Source organism: Brassica napus, chromosome A3, assembly GCF_020379485.1.
Source record: "Brassica napus cultivar Da-Ae chromosome A3, Da-Ae, whole genome shotgun sequence".
In the NCBI taxonomy this organism is placed as follows: domain Eukaryota; kingdom Viridiplantae; phylum Streptophyta; class Magnoliopsida; order Brassicales; family Brassicaceae; genus Brassica; species Brassica napus.
The window spans coordinates 28,667,187-28,690,541 of NC_063436.1; the positions used below are offsets into that span (position 1 = coordinate 28,667,187).

The following is a 23,355-nucleotide window of genomic DNA, read 5'->3' on the forward strand; positions in this document are numbered from 1 at the left end:
ATATAAGGTGGATGAACCACTCCACTTAACATCAATTGGTTTTAGGTTGGAAACCCATTTAGCTTAACATGGTATCAGAGCCCGATCTACGCAGTCCAATCCGATCCATTATCGATCCAGCCCAAAGTCGGTTTATCGATCCTTGCCCGAGCATTCCGAGATTGACGCTCAAAGAGTCATCATCTCGTGGGGGCGTATTAGGGATAAATGTCCTACATCGGATATTGGAAGGATCCTCAGCAATATATAAGATGGATTGACCACTCCACTTAGCATCAATTGGTTTTAGGTTGGAAGCTCATCTAGCTTAACACGTCGTATAATTTAGAAAATAAAAATTTCTCTAAAACGACTTATATTAAAAAATGGAAGGAGTATAGTTTAATTATATAATTAAATTTAAATTAAAAATATATAATAACCTAATAATACCACGACAAATGTCCTGAGGAAACCATCTCATATTTTCTTATCCACTTATTAATTTTTTTACGAGAAAGTCGTTTTCGAGGTATAGATCCTAATAAACAAAAAGTACACCCCAATATACTACAACCCTTTAAAAGTCTTCTCCACGAATTTCTCTGTCCAAAAACCTTTCGCGCATCCAACAGATGGCCGACGGTGAAGAGACAACGAAGAAGAAGTTACAGACAAGCTACTTCGATGTGGTCGGAATCTGCTGTTCATCTGAAGTTTGTCTTGTCGGAGAAATTCTTCGTCCTCTTGACGGCGTCAAAGAATTCTCCGTCATCGTCCCTTCTAGAACCGTCATCGTTGTCCACGACATCCTCTTGATTTCTCCGCTTCAAATCGGTACATAACTTCGAAAAAAAAACAAAATTTATTTATATTGACTTGATTCTGATATTAATATTTATTTATTGACAGTCAAGGCACTGAATAAAGCTAGGTTAGAGGCAAGCGTGAGACCATACGGAGAGACAAGCTTGACTAGTCAATGGCCAAGCCCTTTTGCAGTTGTTTCTGGTGTATTGCTTGCTCTCTCCTTCCTCAAATACTTCTATAGCCCTCTTGAGTGGTTCGCTCTTGTTGCTGTGGTGGCTGGAGTCTTTCCTATTCTCGCTAAAGCTGTAGCTTCTGTCACAAGGTTTAGGGTTGACATCAACGCTCTCACTCTAATTGCTGGTAAAAATATATCAATCATTCCTAAGTTTTTTTTTGTTTTTTCTTATTTGGTGTAATAATGCATATCTAAGCTTGTTCTTGACAGTGATCGCAACAGTGTGTATGGAGGATTACACAGAAGCTGCTACAATTGTGTTTCTATTCTCAGTTGCAGATTGGCTCGAGTCAAGTGCTGCTCACAAGGTCTGCTTATCTATAGAGTTTCTATATTGAAAGAAACAAATGTTTAACTTCTCTTTGTTCATCAATGTTCTGGAGTAACGGTTGTTTTCAGGCAAGCACAGTGATGTCGTCCCTGATGAGCTTAGCGCCTAGAAAGGCAGTGATAGCGGAAACTGGACAAGAAGTTGACGTAGATGACGTTGGAATAAACACAGTTGTTGCAGTTAAAGCTGGAGAAAGTATACCGATCGATGGAATTGTAGTGGATGGAAGCTGTGACGTGGATGAGAAAACATTGACAGGAGAGTCGTTCCCTGTCTCCAAACAAAGAGACTCTACTGTTTTGGCTGCTACCATAAATCTTAATGGTACTAAAACAATATCATTATCTTGGTCTTTAAATGGTCTTAAACTCTGTGAGCTCATTGACACAACTTTTTTTTTTTGTATTGAAGGTTATATAAAGGTCAAAACTACCTCTCTAGCCAGAGACTGTGTGGTTGCAAAAATGACTAAGCTTGTAGAAGAAGCTCAGAAAAGCCAAACCAAAACTCAACGGTTTATTGACAAATGTTCTCGCTACTACACTCCAGGTCAGTAATCAGGCCCAGTCCTAAGATTTTATTAGACTATAAACAATTACTTAATAATCAATACATATATGTATATATTTAAATGAATTTAGGGGCTAAATGATATTATATATATATATATATATATATAGTAAACATTTAACATTTGAAGGCAATAGGCGAATGTTTCATCTAGCTATATCTATGACCGGTTCTGTCAGTAATCATAGATCATGATCTGGATCCCATTTTTCTTTGTGGTTTGTTCAGCTGTTGTTGTAGTAGCAGCATGTTTTTCTGTCATCCCAGTCCTGTTAAAGGTTGACAACCTCAGCCATTGGTTCCACTTAGCACTTGTTGTGTTGGTAAGCGGTTGTCCATGTGTTCTTATCCTATCCACACCCGTTGCTACCTTTTGTGCTCTCACTAAGGCAGCTACATCAGGTTTTCTGATCAAAACCGGTGACTGTCTAGAAACCTTGGCAAAGATCAGGATTGCTGCTTTTGACAAAACAGGAACTATTACAAAAGCCGAGTTCACGGTCTCGGACTTTAAGTCTCTTTCTCCAAATATCAATCTGAAAAATTTGCTTTACTGGTAAGTATCTATGTAGTTTTCCCTCAGGAACTAAACCTATGTGATCAAATGGATGTTAAGATACTTTTGAGATGTTTTCTTAGGGTCTCAAGCATCGAAAGCAAGTCAAGCCATCCAATGGCAGCTGCGCTTATTGACTACGCGAGATCAGTTTCTGTTGAGCCTACGCCTGATATGGTCGAGAACTTTCAGAACTTTCCAGGAGAAGGTGTTTATGGGAGAATAGATGGTCAAGATATCTACATTGGAAACAAAAGAATTGCACATAGAGCTGGTTGCTTAACAGGTCTCAACTAAAGCTAGTAACATTCCTTTTTATGAACAGTCTTGAGTGTTGTTATATTGTTTCTTACCTAAATAACATTTTCAAGATTTTTTCTTTGTGATGTAAAATAAAGTTCCGGGTATTGAAGCTAATATGAAGCGGGGTAAGACCATTGGTTACATATACATTGGAGAAGAACTAACCGGAAGTTTTAGCCTTTTGGACGGTTGTCGACATGGGGCTGCTCAAGCTCTCCAGGAGCTCAAGTCCTTAAACATCAAAACCGCAATGCTCACAGGAGATAACCAAGACGCAGCCAAGTCTATTCAAGAACAGGTGAAGCATAGTCATATTATCTTATCATTCCCTTCTCTATTTTATTTTTATTTTTATTTTTTATTTTTTAATAACCAAAACGTTATCATTTTTACAGCTAGGGGACGCTTTGGATATAGTTCATGCAGAACTTCTTCCACAAGACAAAGCAAGAATCATCGATGAGTTCAAGAGCCAAGGGCCTACAATGATGGTAGGAGACGGGCTTAACGATGCACCGGCCTTAGCCAAAGCAGACATTGGCATTTCAATGGGGATCTCAGGGTCAGCACTTGCGACAGAGACAGGAGATATCATTCTTATGTCCAACGACATAAACAAGATACCTAAAGGGATGAGACTGCGAGGAGAAGTCATAGGAAAGTGATTGAGAATGTGGTTTTGTCTGTGGGCATTAAAGGAGCAATCATGGTGCTTGGTTTGGTAGGTTACCCTCTTATTTGGGCAGCTATTCTTGCAGATGCAGGAACTTGTTTGCTTGTGATACTTAATAGTATGATGCTTCTACGTGATGAGCGTGAAGCTGCGCCTGTATGTTACCGTGCTTCTCCTTTGTCACCGGTGAAGCTTGAGGAGCCTGAAGTGGAGGATCTGGAAGTGGGGTTGTTGCAGAAGAGTGGGGAGACAAGTAAAAAGAGTTGTTGCTCTGGTTGTTGTAGTGGCCCTAAGGACAAGCAAACAGAGGACTTACAGAGTTTCTGATCATTCTGTATGAATTGGTAAGTACTACATAATAATAATATTATAGAATTGAATGTATTGTAATATGTGTGCGAAGTATTTGGAAATTATTGTGGCGGAAGATGCAAAACTATGCCAATTAGTTTTAATAAGATGGATATTAGTCTCTATTTAGAACAAATTTGTGTGTTTGGATGTGTTTCTTATGTCACCGATATTTATAAATATACATTATTTAGTAAGGAGTATCCTCTTGTAGTCTTATTCATCTACTTCACCATTTCAATCAATTAAAACAAACAAGTTCCTTGAATATTATGGTTTTATGAAACCGTAGCAATAACCAAAAAAAAAAGGTAAAATTCACCGGGATCCCATGAAAATCCTAAAGATTACAAAAACTCTATCAGTCTATTGTCATACTAGTTTCTCCTATTAATAACTTATCAAGATAAATATAACACACTGGATTCTAAATTTTTTGTTACACCTAATATATATGATATGGATTTTCCCTGCTAAAGCTTATTAAATTTGCATGTAGAAAAATAGTTAATCATGAGTTTATGGATAATCCACAGGTCAAAAATGCTAAAGAAGTTTATTGATCTCTTTAATTGTTTCTCGGTCAAAAATATATATTTCTCGGTCAATGAAGGGAACCCAATACAAGAGAAGATGCTACTTACTCATGAGGGCGTCGTTCCTTTAACTATGTCCTCAAATAATTAGAGGCGTCAAGACTTATAACTCTGTGCTCAAATAATTAACTAGAGATTGACCCAATTGGCTGACTTAGACGAAAACAAATGTTTGGTGCCAGTGGTAATTTAAATCTCAATATAACACAAAAATCACATGGTTTAAAATCTAATAAAACTGATCATTGTGTATATTTAAATGTCTTTTACTTTTCACTAAAAATGAAAAATAAAAATAATTAGTGTAAACATGAAAAGTGGTACTATAAATGTGATATTTGTGACATTTTTTCTATAAAATTCATCACTTGACCTTAAACCCACCTTAAGTTGCCACACTACCATGAGAAGTATAAATATTACTCTTTCCTTGGTTTTGTTTAGTTGACGTTTTAGATGATTTCACAAAAAAAAAAAAAAACTATTCTAATGTATATTTTGGTAGAAACACTATATCCTAGTGGTTAAGATTTAAAGGTTTCAACACTCAGATCTAATGTTTGAATTCTTGCAAATTATATATTACAGGAGGTCCATGTTTCAATTTCCAGCGAAAGCAATTTATTAGATAATTATGCAGACTACGGAAGAAAAACTTACAAGGGATCTTCAACATAGTGCAAGTAAATCCGGTCAAGCGTGGATCTTCATAGGACGGTTCAGGTAATGCAGTTAGTCGTAGATCTTCATAAGACAGGTAGTATTGTCGGTTGTTGAATTGTCTATTCAATATTTTTCATAATTGTAATATCATAATAAATCAGCGTTAAAAAAATAATGTATATTCTATTTTTCTTTAATTGTTTTAATGTACAATTTACTTTTGATCATAAATCATTAATTAGTCAAGTACAAAGGTATAGAAAACCTAACGTCATTTTCTACATAGAATTTTGGAAGACGTCAAATATTTTGATACAAAACAAAAGTTTTAAAACGTCATATATAACAAAACGGAGAGTATATTATTTTGAATGATATAAATTTGTAATCAATGTAAAATTATATATACTTTTCTGAAACATCAAATTGTTTTTTGAAATTAACTAACATAGTGATAAGTCAGTTTTCTACTAATTCATTTAAAAATTAGTCCAGATAAAAAGACCGATAGTCCCAAAGTAAGGAAACAAGTAATCTAACCAAAAGTGAAAAATCATTACATAACTATTTGGGATAATACAAACGTAAATGTACAAGTTATTAACTTAGATGAGTCAACAGACTCAACACATACTGCCACACATCTCTCTAGTTGGACGTCTTAACGAACACCCTAATGATTTTTGGCTTTTTAGCTTGTCCTATTCTAATCCGTGATTATAATAGCATCCGAGACTTTTTAATTTAGACTTTAGACTAAATTAGATCATCGAGACAAAACTAATTTTCTAACTAAATTTAATATCCATCTCAAGAGAATAGCTAGAGCTAAATTAGCAATTATTAAGATGCATGTTGTCATCATGTAAATTGCACACACTAGTCATGACTCATGATGTAAGATCTCTTAACAAACTCTTGTTTCTACGCTTTTATAAATCGAGCTATTTATTTTATTTGTATAATCAAAAGATTTCGGATGATTAACTTAATTGGCAGTTTGAATTACAATGACATGCTCTATCCTTTTTCAAAAGCTTTTTTTAGCCGCCACGCCATGGAAGGGAGGCATTAAAAAGATTAATAAAAGATAACACTAACAACTCAATTATTGACAATATTACAGCATCAAGGAACATGTTCGTGACCGTGACGCCTGATTTAACTATTAGCCATTATAGTTTTCTTACATTTTTTTTTGCGGATCAGTTTATAAATACTTTCTAGAGAACTATTATAAATTGTTTCCAATAAGACAATTATAGATTACTTTAACCAAAAAAAATAGAGACAGCTAAAGATTAATTTTTTAATAAAATTTACAATTCGGATTAGGTCTTAATTTGTCCCGATGAAAATCAGTACTATGAAAATACATACAGATTACTTGAAATTTAATGGATTGATCTAAAGAAACTTCTAATTAATAGTAGTGTAACTAGATAAAATAAAAGACGGCTATACTTTTTCAATGATATGGATTCCCAGATATAACCTCATCATATCAAGTAAGTTTTGCATGCATGAAACAAAATATGTATGACGAGGCACCAGTTTTGGTGTCATAACCATATTCCAATAGCATTTTTAGATCTTAGAATAAAACTGAATTTTCGATCAGAGCTACTTATAAAAATGGAAATAGCTCAAAGGTATAGAAATAGCTAGTTTGATATATTTCCAAATTGTAAAACTAAACTATGCTTTATAAATATGTTCGCAATATTTTGAATACATGACTAAGGTATTGCCACTAGACTAGCTAATTTTCTAAGCCTATTTTTATAATTTTCAGTAATTTCAGAATATGAATTAGTTAATTTTGACAAGTCAACATTCGATTATATTCCATGTTGTAATTTTAAAAATAAGGTAGATGCCTTTTAGTAAAATCAAATAAGATGAAGTCTTCTTCCTGTCAGTTGTCCCTTTCGATCTTGTTTTAAGTAGTTGGTGAGAAGTGGTAACATGCGATTGAGTTGTCAAAGATAAGCATGCATGCATATACGGTACACTTGTTCATAACATAGTTTATACATGCATATGTAAGACTATCCACATACACAAAAATTCAAAATGTAATTAGTGATTTCTCGTTTCGTTTAAAAAATTTTAATGCACCTCTAATCCCTCTCTTCGACTAAAGTCGACGAAAATTGTTTTTTGTAGGCCAAAAATGATAATCATGTCCTATTAAGCTAATTTATTTTTTGTACCATTTTTTTCCTCTAATATCTTTTAGAATTTTTTAAAATAAATCAAATAAATAGTTTTACAAACAAAAAAAATTCAAAAAATAGTAACTACGGATGAAATACCTATATCAACTTATTGGTATTTTTTTTCAATTCTAAAAATATTTAAATCGTAATTTCATATTTTGTTCTACAAAAAGTAGAATTGACATTCTACACAGTAGAAAATGTAATCTACTTTTTCATTGAATTTAATATGTTTACAATATGTGATCTACGTAAATAATATCTAAAAATATTTGGAAAACACATTCCGCGCTTAACCTATCTTTCTAAAATCTGTAGAATCTGGAATCTACACATTACTATAAATCTAAAACCTATAGAAATCGGAATCTACACATTACTATAAATCTAAAACTAGTAGAAATCGATTTCAAACATGTTTACTGTGTTCTACATATAGTAGAATACATATTCTACGGATAAAGATAATCAGTTACAAAATGTGGAAAGAGAATATTTGGAAATATTTAGTTTCTTTATATTTATTAAATCGACTTAAAAAAAATCGTGATTTATAAAATCAATTTTTAAATTAAAAAAATTAAAACATCGATTTGGAAACTTCTCCTCCCCCCCCCCCACATCGATTTGGAAACTTCTCCTCCCCCCCCCCCCCCCCCTTGTTCCTCAAGGAGAAGAGAAAAATGGGTTTGATTGATTAGAAATCGAGTTTTAAAAGTTCAGCTCATGTTTGTTCGGTTCAAATCAAGTGAGAATCAAACCAGATTTAACCGATGAAAATCAGGAAATCGATTTGGAAGACTTACCTGAGCACGGGATCCATCGATCCCGAAGACGCGACTGATCGATAGAAGTGGGATCGAGCTTCTATAATCGACTGACATGGGCTTGGTCTATCAGCATATGCTCTGCATATTATCGTTGTTCTGGATATATTTATCAGGATCGAACGGTTCAGAGAACGGTTTCTTACCGGATTGATCGAACCCTTTGAGAGAAAAAAACTTCGAACTTATGTTTTTTTTAGGGATTTTTAATATTTTTTAATTATTTTATTTAAAATTATATTTTAATATTTAACAATTGTTTTATTAATTGTAATTTCGAATTTTTTAAATTGAAATTAAGGACAATATTGCCATTTTGAAAATATTAAGGCTAATAGGACATAAAATATATGAGATTAGCCTAATAAGATATATTTATCATTTTTGCCTAAAAAAAACAATTTTCCCAACTATAAAAGCATGCTAGTGAGAATTTTTCGCTGAGTTTTTCTAAATTCATAAATATTAAAATAATGAAAAAAGAAGAGGGGAAAGTCAGATAAAGTTTTTAAAAGAGAAGTTGAACTAACATTTGTCCAAAAAAAGGGTTCATCATTCAAGCACAAAATAAATCTTAATTAATTTTTTATTATTTTAAAATCTTTTATTTTTTAGATTAAATGCCTTTTTGTTTCATATAGAGGATGTTTTGCCACACTGCACATATATTAAAATTTTTACTTTTGCAACAAAAATCATTGAAAAAATTATTTAAAATAAAATTAGTTAACTATAAACAAAATAGTAAAATCATAATTGGTTACATAATTTTTTATAGTTAAAATTATCGACATATTTAAAAACATTATCTGTTGTATAACAACAAAAATTACCTAAAACAACTAGGGGTATTATTTCGAGAACCTCACAGTTTGGTGATTCGAATTCTGCAATGATCAAAGTTTATACATCTACAATCACTGTCTCCATCAATAAGACCAGTAGATTACAGCTAATTTCTTGATTTACTTGATTATATACACAAATATAGAAAGAACGATTAAAATATTAAGTCGGAGCCTTGCCTTACCTTCCTCTCAAGTTGTCAATATTTAGATGGAGTGTTACATCCACATTCCTAACAGTTTCTCCTGCTTATTTTAATATATCACTGAACACATCTTCTGATCTTCAGACTAATCATCATATCATCATTATATTTGAATAGCTCAATTTGTACCACATCCATCATTTAAATTACTCTTTCTAACTCCTATATATAAGAAGAGGCTCCCTTTAAAGTTTAAACCAATACAATAAAATTATAATTAGCCATGGAGAAGAAGACTAACCAAACAATATTCTCCATATTTTCTCTTCTTCTTCTCTTTTCTTCATGTGTCTCTGCTCAGCTTCGGACAGGTTTCTACCAGAACTCATGTCCGAATGTAGAAACCATTGTCCGTAATGCCGTCCGTCAAAAATTCCAGCAGACTTTTGTCACTGCTCCCGCCACCCTCCGCCTTTTCTTCCACGATTGCTTCGTTCGCGTACGTAACTATATTTCTATGTTTTTTTCCAAAAAGAAAAAACTATATTTATATGTCAATAGGAACTCTATCATTTTTTTTTTTAATCTTGAATGTATATAAGATTGTGTTCATAGTTCTTACAGTATGAAATTCAGTTTGATTGAAATTCATTTGATTTCTTTTACATAGATTTTCTTCAAACATTACATTATATTGACAAACTTAATTTTCTTATTTTTTATGAATATTTAGGGATGTGATGCTTCGATATTGATAGCATCTCCGTCGGAGAAAGACCATCCAGATGACATGTCATTGGCCGGAGACGGATTCGACACGGTGGTGAAGGCGAAACAGGCCGTTGATAGAGATCCTAAATGCCGCAACAAAGTTTCATGTGCTGACATTTTAGCTCTCGCTACTCGTGAAGTCGTCGTTTTGGTATGAATATACCTTTTTCTAGTAACATATATTTATGTTCATCTCTTTCTTGTCCTTAATTTTATAATGTCCGAGGTATTGAAAATTGGCTTTTGCGGGTGAAAAGCTACTCACTATTAAATAGTAAATATAAATACCATGGTTGGAGTTAAAAAATATATTAGTATGCATTGTTTGAGTTAAAAATTCATCTCTATATATATTTTTATAATACTGTGACACCTTTTGTTGGAGGTTCGTAATCATTTTATACGAGTACAACTAACAAGAGGTCATATAGTCAGGATAAAAACGAATTATTGATATATTATAGTATATAATATAATTATTAACTAGATTTTGATCCGCGCTTGGAAAGCGCAGATTTTTTTGGATTATATTATAATTCAAAGTCTTATTATATCGAAAAATATAATTTTAACAGTTATATAATCCACGAATTAGTTTATTTGAGATTTTATATGTATACACTTTTACGTAAGTTTCTTTTAGATATGAGAATTATATCCGGATCAAAAAAATAAACCGAACCGATCCAAAAATATATGTTTAGTTCAGGTCCAAAGAAGATAACTTATTGGTTTTTTTTCCGACCCGCATGTCTTTGTTTGAGTCTGGGTCCTACCCTAGACCTCATAATAAACATGTTGTGTTTATTAGGTATATTTGGATATTTCGAATATGTTTCCGGTATTATGGATATTTTTTTTAAAGTTTTTGGTTTACGATTATAGTTTTTGATTTCGGGTAAATTTTCAAAAAAAAAATTGGGCATTTTTCAGTTCATCGTGTCAGATTTTAAATTTTTAGGTATTTGAATTTTTTGCGTTTTTGTTTAGAGTTTCAAATATTTTTCAGATTTTTTAGATATTTCAAAAATTTTAGGATCTTAAATACCCGAACATATTTGGACCCATTACGTCCATATCAGCTCTAACAACCTTCTGATATAGAGTTTTAACGTTATTGTACAAAAACATGGTTGATGAAATATTTTTCTGAGTAAAAGTATCATAAGGAATAATATTAGGATATGTTAAAAATATATAAAATATTGTATGGTTAGAATGATTAATGGTATTACCAAAAAAAAAAGTTATACATGACTTCAACAATTTTTTATATTAGATTTTTTAAGACTTTTTCTCTTTTAATAGTGTTGATTCATTTTTAAGTGAAAAGTACATAAAAGTATAATATCTAAACCAATAATTTTCAAAATCCTGAATAATCAATACTGATATCGTGAAGTCGGGTTAGCTTTAAAAGAACCAATGAATTTCTACATTTTTGTGAATGTAACATGAATATTCAGAAAACTCATTTTTAAATATGAAAATATCCATCAAACTATAGACGGTTGAAATTTTAGTATATAATATGAGATTTTAGTGGAAAAGTTTATATATTATATGATTACTTTATTATAAAGGAAAGATGAAGTTAAAATGTACACATATATGTCGTGTAACTTCTCTTGTTTTAAATCATATATTATATGATAAAAGTGATAATATAAAACATTATATTAGTTTTAATACTTTTACGATTAAAATCAAAATGGTAAATATAGTAATAGTAATGATTAGGATTTATTAGTGAGATTTGAATAAATAAAAGAATTGAATAAATTATTGTTAGAGAAATATATGGTAACATATTGTTAGTCTAAATTTAAGGTAAGACCAAAAAATAATGAGTTAAATGAAAAAGTCCAAATAACTTTTATAGGTAGATTTTTTAAAACTCCTTCCCTTTTAATAGTATTGATAATATATATAATCGGATAATTAACAATAAAATGTTCAGACCGGAGGACCTAGCTACCCGGTGGAGCTAGGGAGGAGAGATGGCAGATTATCTACGACGGCAAGCGTTCAAAACAATTTGCCACAGCCCGGTTTTAACCTAAACCAGCTCAACGCCATGTTCAACCGTCACGGTCTCTCTCAAACCGACATGATCGCCCTCTCAGGTTCGTAACAAACCAAACTGAACTATTGAGATAAGGATCTAACTTAGAAGATAAAAATAAACACAAGATATTATTGTAATTTCAGGAGCGCACACTCTCGGATTCGCACATTGTGGAAAATTCTCAAACCGAATTTACAATTTTAGCCCTAGAACCCGTATCGACCCGAGTTTGAACAGTGGCTACGCGCTTCAGCTTCGCCAGATGTGCCCGCAACGTGTGGACCCACGTATCGCGATCAACATGGACCCGACCACGCCACGTACATTCGACAACGCTTACTTCAAGAACCTTCAACAAGGAAAGGGTCTTTTCACGTCTGATCAAGTATTGTTTACAGACCAACGGTCTAGAGCTACGGTTAACTCGTTTGCCAACAGTGAAACTGCATTTAGGCAAGCTTTTGTCTCAGCCATCACCAAGTTGGGTCGTGTTGGGGTTAAGACTGGTAATGCTGGTGAGATTCGAAGGGATTGTTCACGTTTCAATTAGTTTGATTTGATGGGTTTTATCTTTTATTCCTTAAGAAGATTTCGTATTTTTCTTCTTAATAATAAAATAAAATTTCGTATTGTTTTCAATAAATAAGTTCAAAAGTATCGATAATGGAAACGTAAACTAAATAATAAGATGGTTTTATTTCGTTTCTCTTCTCCTTTTTGTGAGATAACAAGTTAAGTCCCACATCGGATATTAGACAAAGGAAAGTCTAATATATAAAGAGATGTCCAACTCTAATAGTACGAGGCCTTTTGGGAAGGAAACCAAAAGTAAATCCATGCGAGCCAGCCTCTAAGGCCCAAAGTGGACAATATCGTACTAATAAGATAAGATAGAGTTGGACACGGGATTTCACAATCCCAACAATTGGTATCAGAGCCAGGTTTGACAAAGAGATGCAAGAAGACTAAAATACCCTTTAAGTAAGAACGGGTAGAAGAGGAAAGAGAAGGTATGTTGCATAAACGTCAGAAGATCATGGAACCTGTGATGTGTTGTGGGAGAAACATTCTAAAAAGAAAGCCCTGCGATTACTGGTACAAGGTGGTACCGAAGATAATTCGCCGAAGGAAACACACGAGATGGATGTGATCCTTAGCTTGAGGGGGAGAATGTGAGATAACAAGTTAAGTCCCACATCGGATATTAGACAAAGGAAAGTCTAATATATAAAGAGATGTCCAACTCTAATAGTACGAGGCCTTTTGGGAAGGAAACCAAAAGTAAATCCATGCGAGCCAGCCTCTAAGGCCCAAAGTGGACAATATCGTACTAATAAGATAAGATAGAGTTGGACACGGGATTTCACAATCCCAACACTTTTGTCCTATGCTTATATTCATGTTTTTTCGAGACTATTATCACTGCTTTAGATCATGATCAACCTCAGTCTTTTAACTGAATTTTTTAAATAAGAGATGGTTCTTACCTTTTCTTAAATTTTAACTAAAAGAAGTTAAGAACCGTTTCTTAAATAAGATATATAAGAACAGTTTCTTAGCCGAAAAATATAAAGAAGAGTCTTATGTAGGAGAGATTACATATATATTTTGAAGTTTACAAAGAGGATGCTGACAACATAAAAAGAATCGAAGTTTACAAAGAGGATGATGATGTGATTGTGTTTAAGAAGAGTTTCCCAATTGTTACAAAAAAGAAAAAAAATGCAGCCTAGCAACTACGGTGAACTTTTCAAGGCAGGTGTGATTCATCATCCAGAAAACTCGAGGTCAGTTTTTTTTTTTGAAGTTGCAGAGTCTTATGTAGGAGAGATTACATATCTATTTTTCTATAATTTTATATGTTAAAGTTTTTGGGTGTTTTTCTTTATTTTACAGGTTTACGTATCTGTTTATGAATTTTCTTATTTCTAAGTATTTCTTATTCCTATGCTTTGAGCCATATGTGTATATAAAGGTAAAATAATATGAAAAAGACACAGAAACAAAATTTTAAAATATTTCTGATACATTCCAGATTTTTCTTATTAAAATTTGTAGTTTGCAAACTTGATTTTGGGAGGCTTAGCTCATGCTAAACCTAGCAAAATCTCTTGACAATAACCTTAAGAGGTCATGAAGAAAAGTAAAACAAAACAAAACAAAAACATAAATAAGGGAAAAATATCAGTCATATGCTTGGTTTAGTCTTCTTTGTGTGACTAGACAGTGTAGTGTCCTGGAGTTTCAATGTCCAACCCCTTTAGCTTCGCTACTGATTCCACATGTCCCTTGAGTGTGTGCAGCTCCCTAAGCCTGTTGTTAACATTTTAAACATTCACTTAATAAGTGTTTAGTTCCAGACAAAGAATTGATAATGCTACAACGTTGAGATAAAGATTTATTTTTACCTAGCGATCTCAGCTCTTTTCTTGGCTTGCTCTGCAATCTCAGACAATTCTCTGTAACCTCCTTTCTCAGGGATGATGTTAACAGGTTCTTTTGGCTGTAAACCATGAAGTGTCCTCTGAGCAACTGCCCACTGAGCCTCCCTCTCTTCTTTTCCAAAATCTTTCTTGGTCGTTAAAGCTGTCCTGCTCTCAAACATGTTGAGCCAAGCCTTTCCAGTCAAGGTGTATCGAATGGCAAACTTGATAACGTCCAGTGGGAAGTATGTTATAATACTGTATAGCCATATCACTCCAGCCCATCCCCATCCAATACCTTTAACCTCTGCGAATTCCCAGTTTGCGTAGACTGCAATCAAAGTGGCAACCTACATTTGGACGAAACAGGTTCGTTTATAACCTTTCTCTACCTCAAAATGTGTAGTATTGATTATGATCTTCTTACCAGTTGTGCAATGAGGAAAGCAATCATCAGCAACGCTCCAGGACGTTCAACAAAGGACCAACTCCTTGATCTTGTTACGAAGATTAGAGCTTGACTAATGATACTAACTTGTAAATACAATGCACTCATTAACTCGTGGTCATTACCCTTGATGGACCTCACGCCAAACAGGTTCTGCGAATCGAAAGTGAAAGTTAGTTTTAAAATCTATACACTTAGCAAAGAAGACATATACTGTCACTTGTTTTCCAAGAATAAACCGGTTAGAAGTGAATTAACTAAGAGAAATACCCTCTACTATTTTCTGATTTTTTTTGCTTATGTGCTATTTTGTGAATATTTTTTGGTATTATTTAGGAGAATTTCCTATTAATTAACTCGATTATATTATTACCGAGAAAAAGTCGGTCTCGTGTGCCAACCAGAAGAAAACAACAGTCATGACGGCTAGGTAGCTTCCAAGCACAACTCCAGTAGCAAAAATTTCTCTAAGTTTCCAGCTATCAGGTGTGGGAGATGGCTTGACTCTGTCCTTTGAAATTGTCATGATGGTACCTATAAAAACACATAAGATCTATAAATAAGAGATTTGATTTTTGTCAAAATAAATAAATAAATAAATAAGAGATTTGAAGATTTAAACAATAAGGGACAGTGTTGCTCACCATCGTTAAGAATGGCAATGATCAGAACCATAAATGCTGAGAAGTCAAACTTCCATATCAAAGCAATAAGCATGAAACCAAGCACAATACGGATTGTGATTGAGACCGCATATATAGTATAGTTCTTCATTCTCTGGAAAATAGCTCTGCTGGTGAGGACAGCACTGATGATAACGCTGAGTCCAGGCTCAGTGAGTACGATATCTGAAGCACCCCGAGCAGCATCGGTAGCATCATCGACAGCAATACCAATATCAGCTTTCTTCAAAGCAGGAGCATCATTGACACCATCACCAGTCATTCCAACAATATGCTTCCTCTCTTGCAACTTCTTCACGATTTCGTATTTGTGCTCTGCAGTGTCCAAAGCAAAGAAGCTTAGATCTAAGGTATCCAACCACCTTTTCCATTGACATAATTATAAATAAAAGATAATAACCTGGGAAGACTCCAGCAAAACCATCAGCCTGTTCGATCAAGTCCTCAACAGGAATGTTGGCAAGTGCTGGGTCCTTGTGGTTACCGAGAAGAGCCGAGGACGGATACATGTTTGTTCCCATTCCAAGTCTGCGACCAGTTTCCTTTCCAATAGCAAGTTGGTCACCTGGACACATACATCGTCCAAGAGAATGTTAGTGGGGAAATGAAAATGGGTTTAGATACCAAGACAAGACGGGTTTCCAACTCAAAAACAATTGGTAATAAATATATTAACACATATTACATAAGATTATTTCCAACTTCTTGTGATGTGAGATATTTCTCCCTAATACAAGATTGAAGAGTGAGGCATGATTATTACCAGTGATCATCTTGACGTTAACACCAAGATGCAAAGCCCTTCGAATGGTTTCTGCACTGTCATGCCTTGGGGGATCAAATAGTGGCAATAAGCCAACAAACTCCCACCGGCTACCAAGGCTTTCCTTTGTTTTCTCTGGCACCGTCTAAACAAAGGAAATGGGAACACAAATAAGTGAATATATGTTACTGAAACTAACAAGGTATCATCAAAGGACACAAGTTAAGTACCTGGCGAGAAACAGCCAAGGACCTGAGACCACGCTCGGCATACTTTTCGATGATATCGAGCACCCTCTTGCTTAGGTCATTGCTGGCTTTACAAAGTTCAAGAATCTGCTCAGGAGCACCTTTACTGACTCTGTGCCAGTTACCACTAGAGTCGATGTAAGTCAAAGCAGTTCTCTTATCAGTAGGGTTGAATGGAAGGAAATGCACTTCTCTAATTCCAGCCCGGGCCTCCTTTGGATCAGAAAGCATCCCAACCATTGCTGCATCGATGGCGTCCTGGTTCTCAATTCTTGAAGCCATAGCCGCAAACAAAAGAACTTGGTCTTTCTCCACACCCTTGCAGAAAACCTCCACCAAGTTTTTGTCCACACTCAGTTTATTGAGAGTTAGCGTCCCTGTTTTGTCACTGCACAGCACATCCATCCCGGCCAATTCTTCGATGGCAGTCATACGCTTGGTGATGGCACCTTGCTGAGACAGCTTGTGAGAACCAATAGCCATTGTCACCGACAAAACCGTAGGCATAGCAATGGGGATACCACCGATCAATAGGACCAAGAGGTTATCAATCCCATCTCTGTACTTTCGGCGTTGGATAGGGTACATGACAATAATCTCAATCACCATACCAATGGCAATGGAACAGATACAGAAGTTTCCAATAGCTGTAAGAACCTTCTGGAAATGTCCAACTTGGTTTGTGCTGTCCACAAGATGAGCAGCTTTACCGAAGAAGGTGTGAACACCTGTGGCGATAACAACGGCCTCAATCTCTCCTTGTTTACAGGTTGAGCCAGAGAACACTCCTTGGCCAGGGTGCTTGGTCACAGGAAGGGACTCTCCGGTAAGAGCAGACTGGTCCACCTTTAAAGGATCACCTTCTAGAAGACGAGCATCGGCAGGGATAATATCTCCAAGTTTAATGCTAACGATATCTCCCGGGACAAGAATAGCAGCTTCTTGTTCACTCCATTTCCCATCCCTAAGAACCTGAAAACAGAGAAACATCACAATTATAAAATTTCAAACCTATAGATTGTTGGAAAAATAATTAACTAGTATATAAAAAAATTAAGCCAGTCCACTTATTATCAATTTATTTTAAGTTGGAAGTTCATATCACATATCAGTACCAACTTCACAAAGCATTATCCTATGACAAACCTTGGTTTTAGGAGCAAGACCGGCCATGAGAGCAGCAGCGGCGTTACCGGCGTTGTTCTCTTCGATGAAACTGATGGTAGAGTTGATGACGAGAAGACATATGATACCGACAAAGTCCTGCCAATCCGGAGGCCTACCATCACCGTTGGCCAAAGCAATAGCCATGATCGCAGCAGCTTCCATGACCCATGAAAGAGGATTCCACATAAACCCCAAAAACTTGAGAATCTTGCTTTCCTGTAAATATTCATTGTGCAAAAAGACATTTCAGTAAACAAACAAAAACTCAAAATGCAAATTGCAAGAAAAGTGAAGACCTTCTTCTCTTCGAGCTTGTTCAAGCCAAAGATCTGAACTCTGGCTTCCCCTTCCTGTGTCGTCAAACCTTCCTTCGTACATTTTAGCTGCTGGAATACTTCCTCTATTGGAATTTTCTCCTGCAAAAGAAAAGCAGTGAGATAAACATTTTTGAAGTTATTCAGACATACACGTGCACAATAAGATGTTCAGAAAGAGAAATGTTTGTCTTTAAAATAAAAACAAAGATCTTGGTCGGAACTATTTCAGTTCATGTAAGTTAAAAAAAAAAAAGAAAAAAACTATTTCAGTTTATGTGAATGAATGATCTAAAAATATCATATAGTCCTTAGATTCGTTACATATTTGGCGGGAAAGAATGAACGTAAAAGATAAAAAAAACAATCAACTTCTTGTGAAGATTTATAACCGTTGAAGCAAAGTCATAGAACAGTTTATGGGGATGATGTCATTAACAGATAGACAGATAAATAAAAAATGGTTACCAGATCAACAGTCTCGTTCTTGATATCCTCAAGACCCATAATATCTTCCTTCCGTCACTTACAAAATCCTCCAAACACAGTTGTGTCCACCGTTTCACTCGATCATATGGATACTGGCGAGAGAAGAGCAGGGAGAAGTATTAGGTGAAGCGAGCTCTATGTTAGTATTAAGAACGAGTTCTGTTTTTATACTACTAAAAAGACAAATTTCTCCACTGTTTAGTTAGTGTGGGTCCCAATAAGAAGTCTCCATTTATCACCCCTTCCTTCTCCTTGATGATAATTAACATTTTTTTTCTTGTTTCTTTTGGCTCTGAATTCTTTCACTGTTGATTAGCAATAGCATTGGATTGCCTTTGATATCATTCAAAGTCTTCACTAACCCCCAAATCAGTGTAATAATCGTGGGTCTATTTTTTACTGAAATTATGGAGAAACTTATTTAATTTCACTGTGATAAGAAAATTTAACCATGAATTATTGTATTTCTGTAGTTATTGCTTATTAGTACAAATAAAGAGTAGAAAAATTTTCAGTTTTCTTCTTCCAAAATTTCTGTCTAATATTTTGATAAAAATCATAAGGTCATTTTTATTGGGGGTATCTCAACAAAACTAATAATAATTGAAACTTTCAAAAGTTTTAGAGATCCATGCCAAAAAAATCATTTGCAAATTCTCTTTTTAAATTTGTAAGTCAAAGAGGTATTCCTCCCAATTATATCAGGAAAAAAATATAATTGGTGGAGGTGTTACTCTGCAGTGGGATTATAAATTCAAGTTGACAAAAAGGCAACATACTTCTTGCTGCTTAACCTATCCATCCTCTTATTAATTATTTTTGATCTGCCACCTATTTGGTTCCATGTATTTTATTCCATACATAATTTATTCTCAAAATTTCAACTAAAAATATATATATATTTCCTTACAAATTCGTTTTTTAAAGGTTTAGGTTTGTATGTTTATATTAGACAGGTTTAATTAGGAAGGAAATTGTAATTAAAAAAATTAGGAAGAAAATCGCGGGTGGTAATTAATATGAGGGTATAACACCGTCGAACATGCTCCTCACTATGTAGGATTCTGCATTGACTTGGAATCAACTTGGGTTGTCGAAATGCAAATTACTAAGATAGGTGGAATACATTTTTTTTTCTTTTAACTGGCTTTTCAAGATAGGTGGAATAATTTAGTTTTATAGGACAAAATATCGAAGTGTTTATAGTTTCGTGGCCCTAACGGGCGGTAATGCAAGGCCCCTTCCAAAGTGCATATGACAAGGTCAGTAGTGGGAATGAAGTCACGTACAAAGTCGGATTTTTGAACCATATACTTACTAAAAAGTTTAATACAATTTTGTAATTTACACCTATATATATAATATTCAAAATTATGAGAACCAAAACCAATGTCTCACTGTGGCAAAATTCGGCCTTGCATGGTTACATGTTAGACATTTTTCATCGCAATCTATCTGATCATGCTTTGACATTTTTCATTAATCATACAATACCATTTGTGAATCACCAGAAATATCACTATCATAAAGATGATATGGCATAACAGTTTTATATCATTACGTAATATTGTATACTATTATTCTGTTGAGGTATATATTTATTCGAGGAGTAATTACCCAATTGGTAAAAAAAAAGAAGAAGACCCAATTGGTACGAACGGTCACAAACTAGAAGATATAAATTGTTTACATCATGGACTTGACGTATTGTAACTTTTTGTCTTTCATCTTTTGAAATAATATTTTTACAAAGGCTGATTGACTTTAATTAGAGAATTTTTTTAGTAAACTTATAAAACGGAGGATGATCCATTTAGTATCACGCTAAACAATGCCCGAATTTTGAATTTAATATGCTAAATATCAAAGCTAACTAAGTTATTACTTATTAGTCAACCAGGAGAGAAACAATATTTAATTTTCAAAATAAACCGAGATATGTACTCGAACGTTTGATTCTAGAATATCCCTCGACAGTCCAACAAAAGAAGATAACTTTGTTTACTTTAATTTTGTGAAAGTAAACATATGTAGACGTACCCTGATAATCGTGCATCATGTACAGCCTCACATGTCTTCCTGGACTCGATCGATATAAGCAAGAGACCAATTAGCTAGTCACAAGCAAGAGGCTGGTCACTTGCCCGATGTCATCATGCTTACTTACCCATTTACTCATAATTTGGACAAATAGAATCTAAATCTAAACCATCTTTACAAAGAAGGCAGACACTATTTTAGCAACTCTCTAATCACCTCTGAACTTATTAACCAAACTAATGCTAACTATTGTTTTTCTTCTTATCATGTCATTACTTGTTACAGACTTCAACTTCTTGCTTGTGTTTCTCCTTATTTACTTCTTCTTTCATGATCACTTGTTTTTTTTTCTCTTCTTCTTTCACATACTTGGCTCTTCTTTTTATTTTTCTTCTAATTGTTTTTTTTTTTTTTGAAACACCACTTTCATTAAAACTTAAACATTCGGACTACACTTTGAAGAAGGAATAATCCTGGCTCTACCAACAGTACAAAGCGACAATATAACAGAAAAGATAAGAGTAGAGAAAGCTCTCGGATAAATTGACAGCGAATTCTGAGTAAGGCTCGAATGCGTCGAAGTAAAGTTCACGGCAAAGCCGGAAAGTTGAAACTTAGTCACATTAAATCGTGACGTTGATAGACAATCCACACCTCGGAATATCGTCGAAACGAAATCCGTTGCATCTTCAGGCCCCGAACGGACCGCTCCACAAGATAACAAAACGGTTAGAGATTTTGACAACTTCATCTGCTTTATAGCAGGAGAGATTACTCTTCTCATGGAGAAGGTCTTCGATGATGGTATTGGTGAACCCACTGACAACCACAAAAGTAAGTATCGCTTCTGAATCGATGGATATAACGTCGCGTTCACAATAGTTAGGATCAAAGGTTCGGTGACTCCACCAAGACTCATTGAAAAACTATTAAATAAACTCAAAACCAAAAGATAACTTTTGGGCTTGGTCCTCTCATTCAAATTAATATTTTGAGAGATAGAGAAAGGGCCGACACCTTTTGTAAATGGCATGGGCCTGGCCCATCTAGAGGAAATGGAAGGGCTGATGTCAGCATCACGTTCATCGGATCTGAACTTGAATAGCAGCCTGCGTGCGGCGGAATTAGGGCACACCTCGTCGTCGGGATGAAGGGTGGTGGGGTAAGATGGAGGAGAGGGGACCGTGAAGATCGAAAAGTTAGGAATTGAGCAGCCACCGAGAAGAGAAACGGAGTCCCGTTTGTAACTTGAAGTTGATGACCTATGGTGGCTAGAGGCGTTCTTAACGTCTGAGATTTGAGCTTTATCTGAGAGTAGCTCAGATCCAAAGAAATCCATGGGGGTCCTCTCAGATCTGGAGCGCAGTGGAAGTTTGAACTCAGAGAAAAAGAGGTGAAGCGAAGCGCCATTTGTGCAAGCAGAGCGAGTTGCAGATCTGTTGCAGAGAGAGAGCCCTCCATTTCGTGGGTCGAGGTGGGGAGAGGTAGTCTTTGTACCGCATTTCCAGGAGGCCCCGGTGAAAGATGCAGGTCCGGTGGTCTTCAAAACCTGAGTAGAGACCACGAAGGTTTTCTCCAGTTTTGAAATCTCCAGATCCAAAACAAATGATTGAGTAAATGCAGAATAAAAGAGAGAACGAGAGCTTTGACTTGGAGCAAGAGAAACGATGAAGAAGATGGAACGGAGGCGGCGACGCCGGCGAGCTCTGGCTCCACCGGCGTCGAAACACGAGTGTCTTGGTAAGCGCGTCAGAGAGAGAAATACATATTCTAAACCATGTTTTAGAAACCATTTCTTCTAATTGTTTATTTTCTCGTTTTCAGGATTTACTAAAGGAATCATTTTAACAAGTTGCAATATGTCAAGTGAATGATGAAACAGATTTGTGTGACCGCATGTACTAATAAGATAAACTAGATTTGGACCCGCACAACCGTGCGGGTATTAATTTTCATGTTTATATATATATTTTACATAATTAGAATATATTTTTAAAGTTACTTATATATTTAAATGTTTATATATAATTATTTTAAATATAACAATTTGATAGTTTTTATGCTGTAAATTAATTGACTATTTCAAATCATCACATATTTGGTATTTTTTATTATATATATTTTAAAATTATTTTTTATTCAATTATTATGATCATGATCCGTAATTCAATACGCTAAATTGTTTTTATCAGTATTTTTTATGTTTATTCATTTAATATAATAACTATATATATCTAAAAAGTTTAAGATAAGTTAATTTTATACATGAATTATCTAATTTACTAATGTTAACCCGTTCTACCAACATATTATATTAATTTATCAGTTTAAAATAATTTTATCATATTTAGTTAAATACAATGTTTTATTTTAAAATGATATATATAACTATAAAATAGTAAACTTTGATATACCTTTTTATTTTATAAAAGATAACTGAGTATATATATTAATGTATAATAACATCAATTTCATTACTAATTACAAAATTAGTGAAAATATTTATATACAATTTTTGATAATTAAGATATTGTTATAATGTTTTTCAACAAATTTGTTAAGAAAATTAAATATATATATATATATATATCTATATTTTAAATTAAAATATATCAAATTATATTATGATTTAAGTCATTAAAATATTTTTTTTTTTTGAATTGAATGTTAAATTTAATTCAAAAGAAAAAACTTTGTTACAATTATGTGTGTCCTTTCCTAATATTAGCATTAAGGAAATACATTTAATACAAATTTTAAATGATGATCCAAATAAAAATATCACACATGAATAAATGTGAGTTTGTTAACCAATCCAGGTTTTTAGGAGTTGA

The 23,355-nt window shown here is 34.1% G+C and overlaps 4 protein-coding genes across 4 annotated transcripts; 2 read left to right on the forward strand and 2 right to left on the reverse strand.

Moving 5' to 3' along the window:
- The first annotated feature begins 461 nt into the window (after positions 1-461).
- LOC106441025 (cadmium/zinc-transporting ATPase HMA3-like) lies at positions 462-4,011 on the forward strand. Its single transcript, XM_022716995.2, is given in 10 exon segments — positions 462-816; positions 892-1,149; positions 1,235-1,332; positions 1,424-1,679; positions 1,767-1,904; positions 2,154-2,481; positions 2,565-2,767; positions 2,880-3,082; positions 3,180-3,420; positions 3,423-4,011. Coding segments are annotated over 10 exon segments (2,289 nt in total). The 5' UTR covers positions 462-614; the 3' UTR covers positions 3,785-4,011.
- A 5,243-nt stretch (positions 4,012-9,254) lies between these two features.
- LOC106444726 (peroxidase 45) lies at positions 9,255-12,653 on the forward strand. Its single transcript, XM_013886173.3, has 4 exons — positions 9,255-9,606; positions 9,841-10,029; positions 11,839-12,004; positions 12,090-12,653. The coding sequence occupies exons 1-4, from the start codon at positions 9,391-9,393 to the stop codon at positions 12,494-12,496; spliced, it is 978 nt and encodes a 325-aa protein (XP_013741627.1). The 5' UTR covers positions 9,255-9,390; the 3' UTR covers positions 12,497-12,653.
- Positions 12,654-13,953: 1,300 nt separating this feature from the next.
- Positions 13,954-18,603, reverse strand: LOC106441028 (ATPase 2, plasma membrane-type-like). Its single transcript, XM_013882809.3, has 11 exons — positions 18,461-18,603; positions 17,975-18,094; positions 17,658-17,894; positions 16,494-17,483; positions 16,264-16,408; positions 15,901-16,065; positions 15,462-15,815; positions 15,191-15,351; positions 14,797-14,970; positions 14,355-14,719; positions 13,954-14,259 (listed from the first exon to the last, which is right to left on the reverse strand). Exons 1-11 carry the CDS (start codon positions 18,497-18,499, stop codon positions 14,166-14,168), a joined length of 2,844 nt encoding a protein of 947 aa, XP_013738263.1. The 5' UTR covers positions 18,500-18,603; the 3' UTR covers positions 13,954-14,165.
- Positions 18,460-22,361, reverse strand: LOC125591145. The gene is made up of 2 exons (XM_048764690.1): positions 21,539-22,361; positions 18,460-21,340 (listed from the first exon to the last, which is right to left on the reverse strand). The coding sequence occupies exons 1-2, from the start codon at positions 21,858-21,860 to the stop codon at positions 20,958-20,960; spliced, it is 705 nt and encodes a 234-aa protein (XP_048620647.1). The 5' UTR covers positions 21,861-22,361; the 3' UTR covers positions 18,460-20,957.
- Between the last annotated feature and the right edge of the window lie 994 nt (positions 22,362-23,355).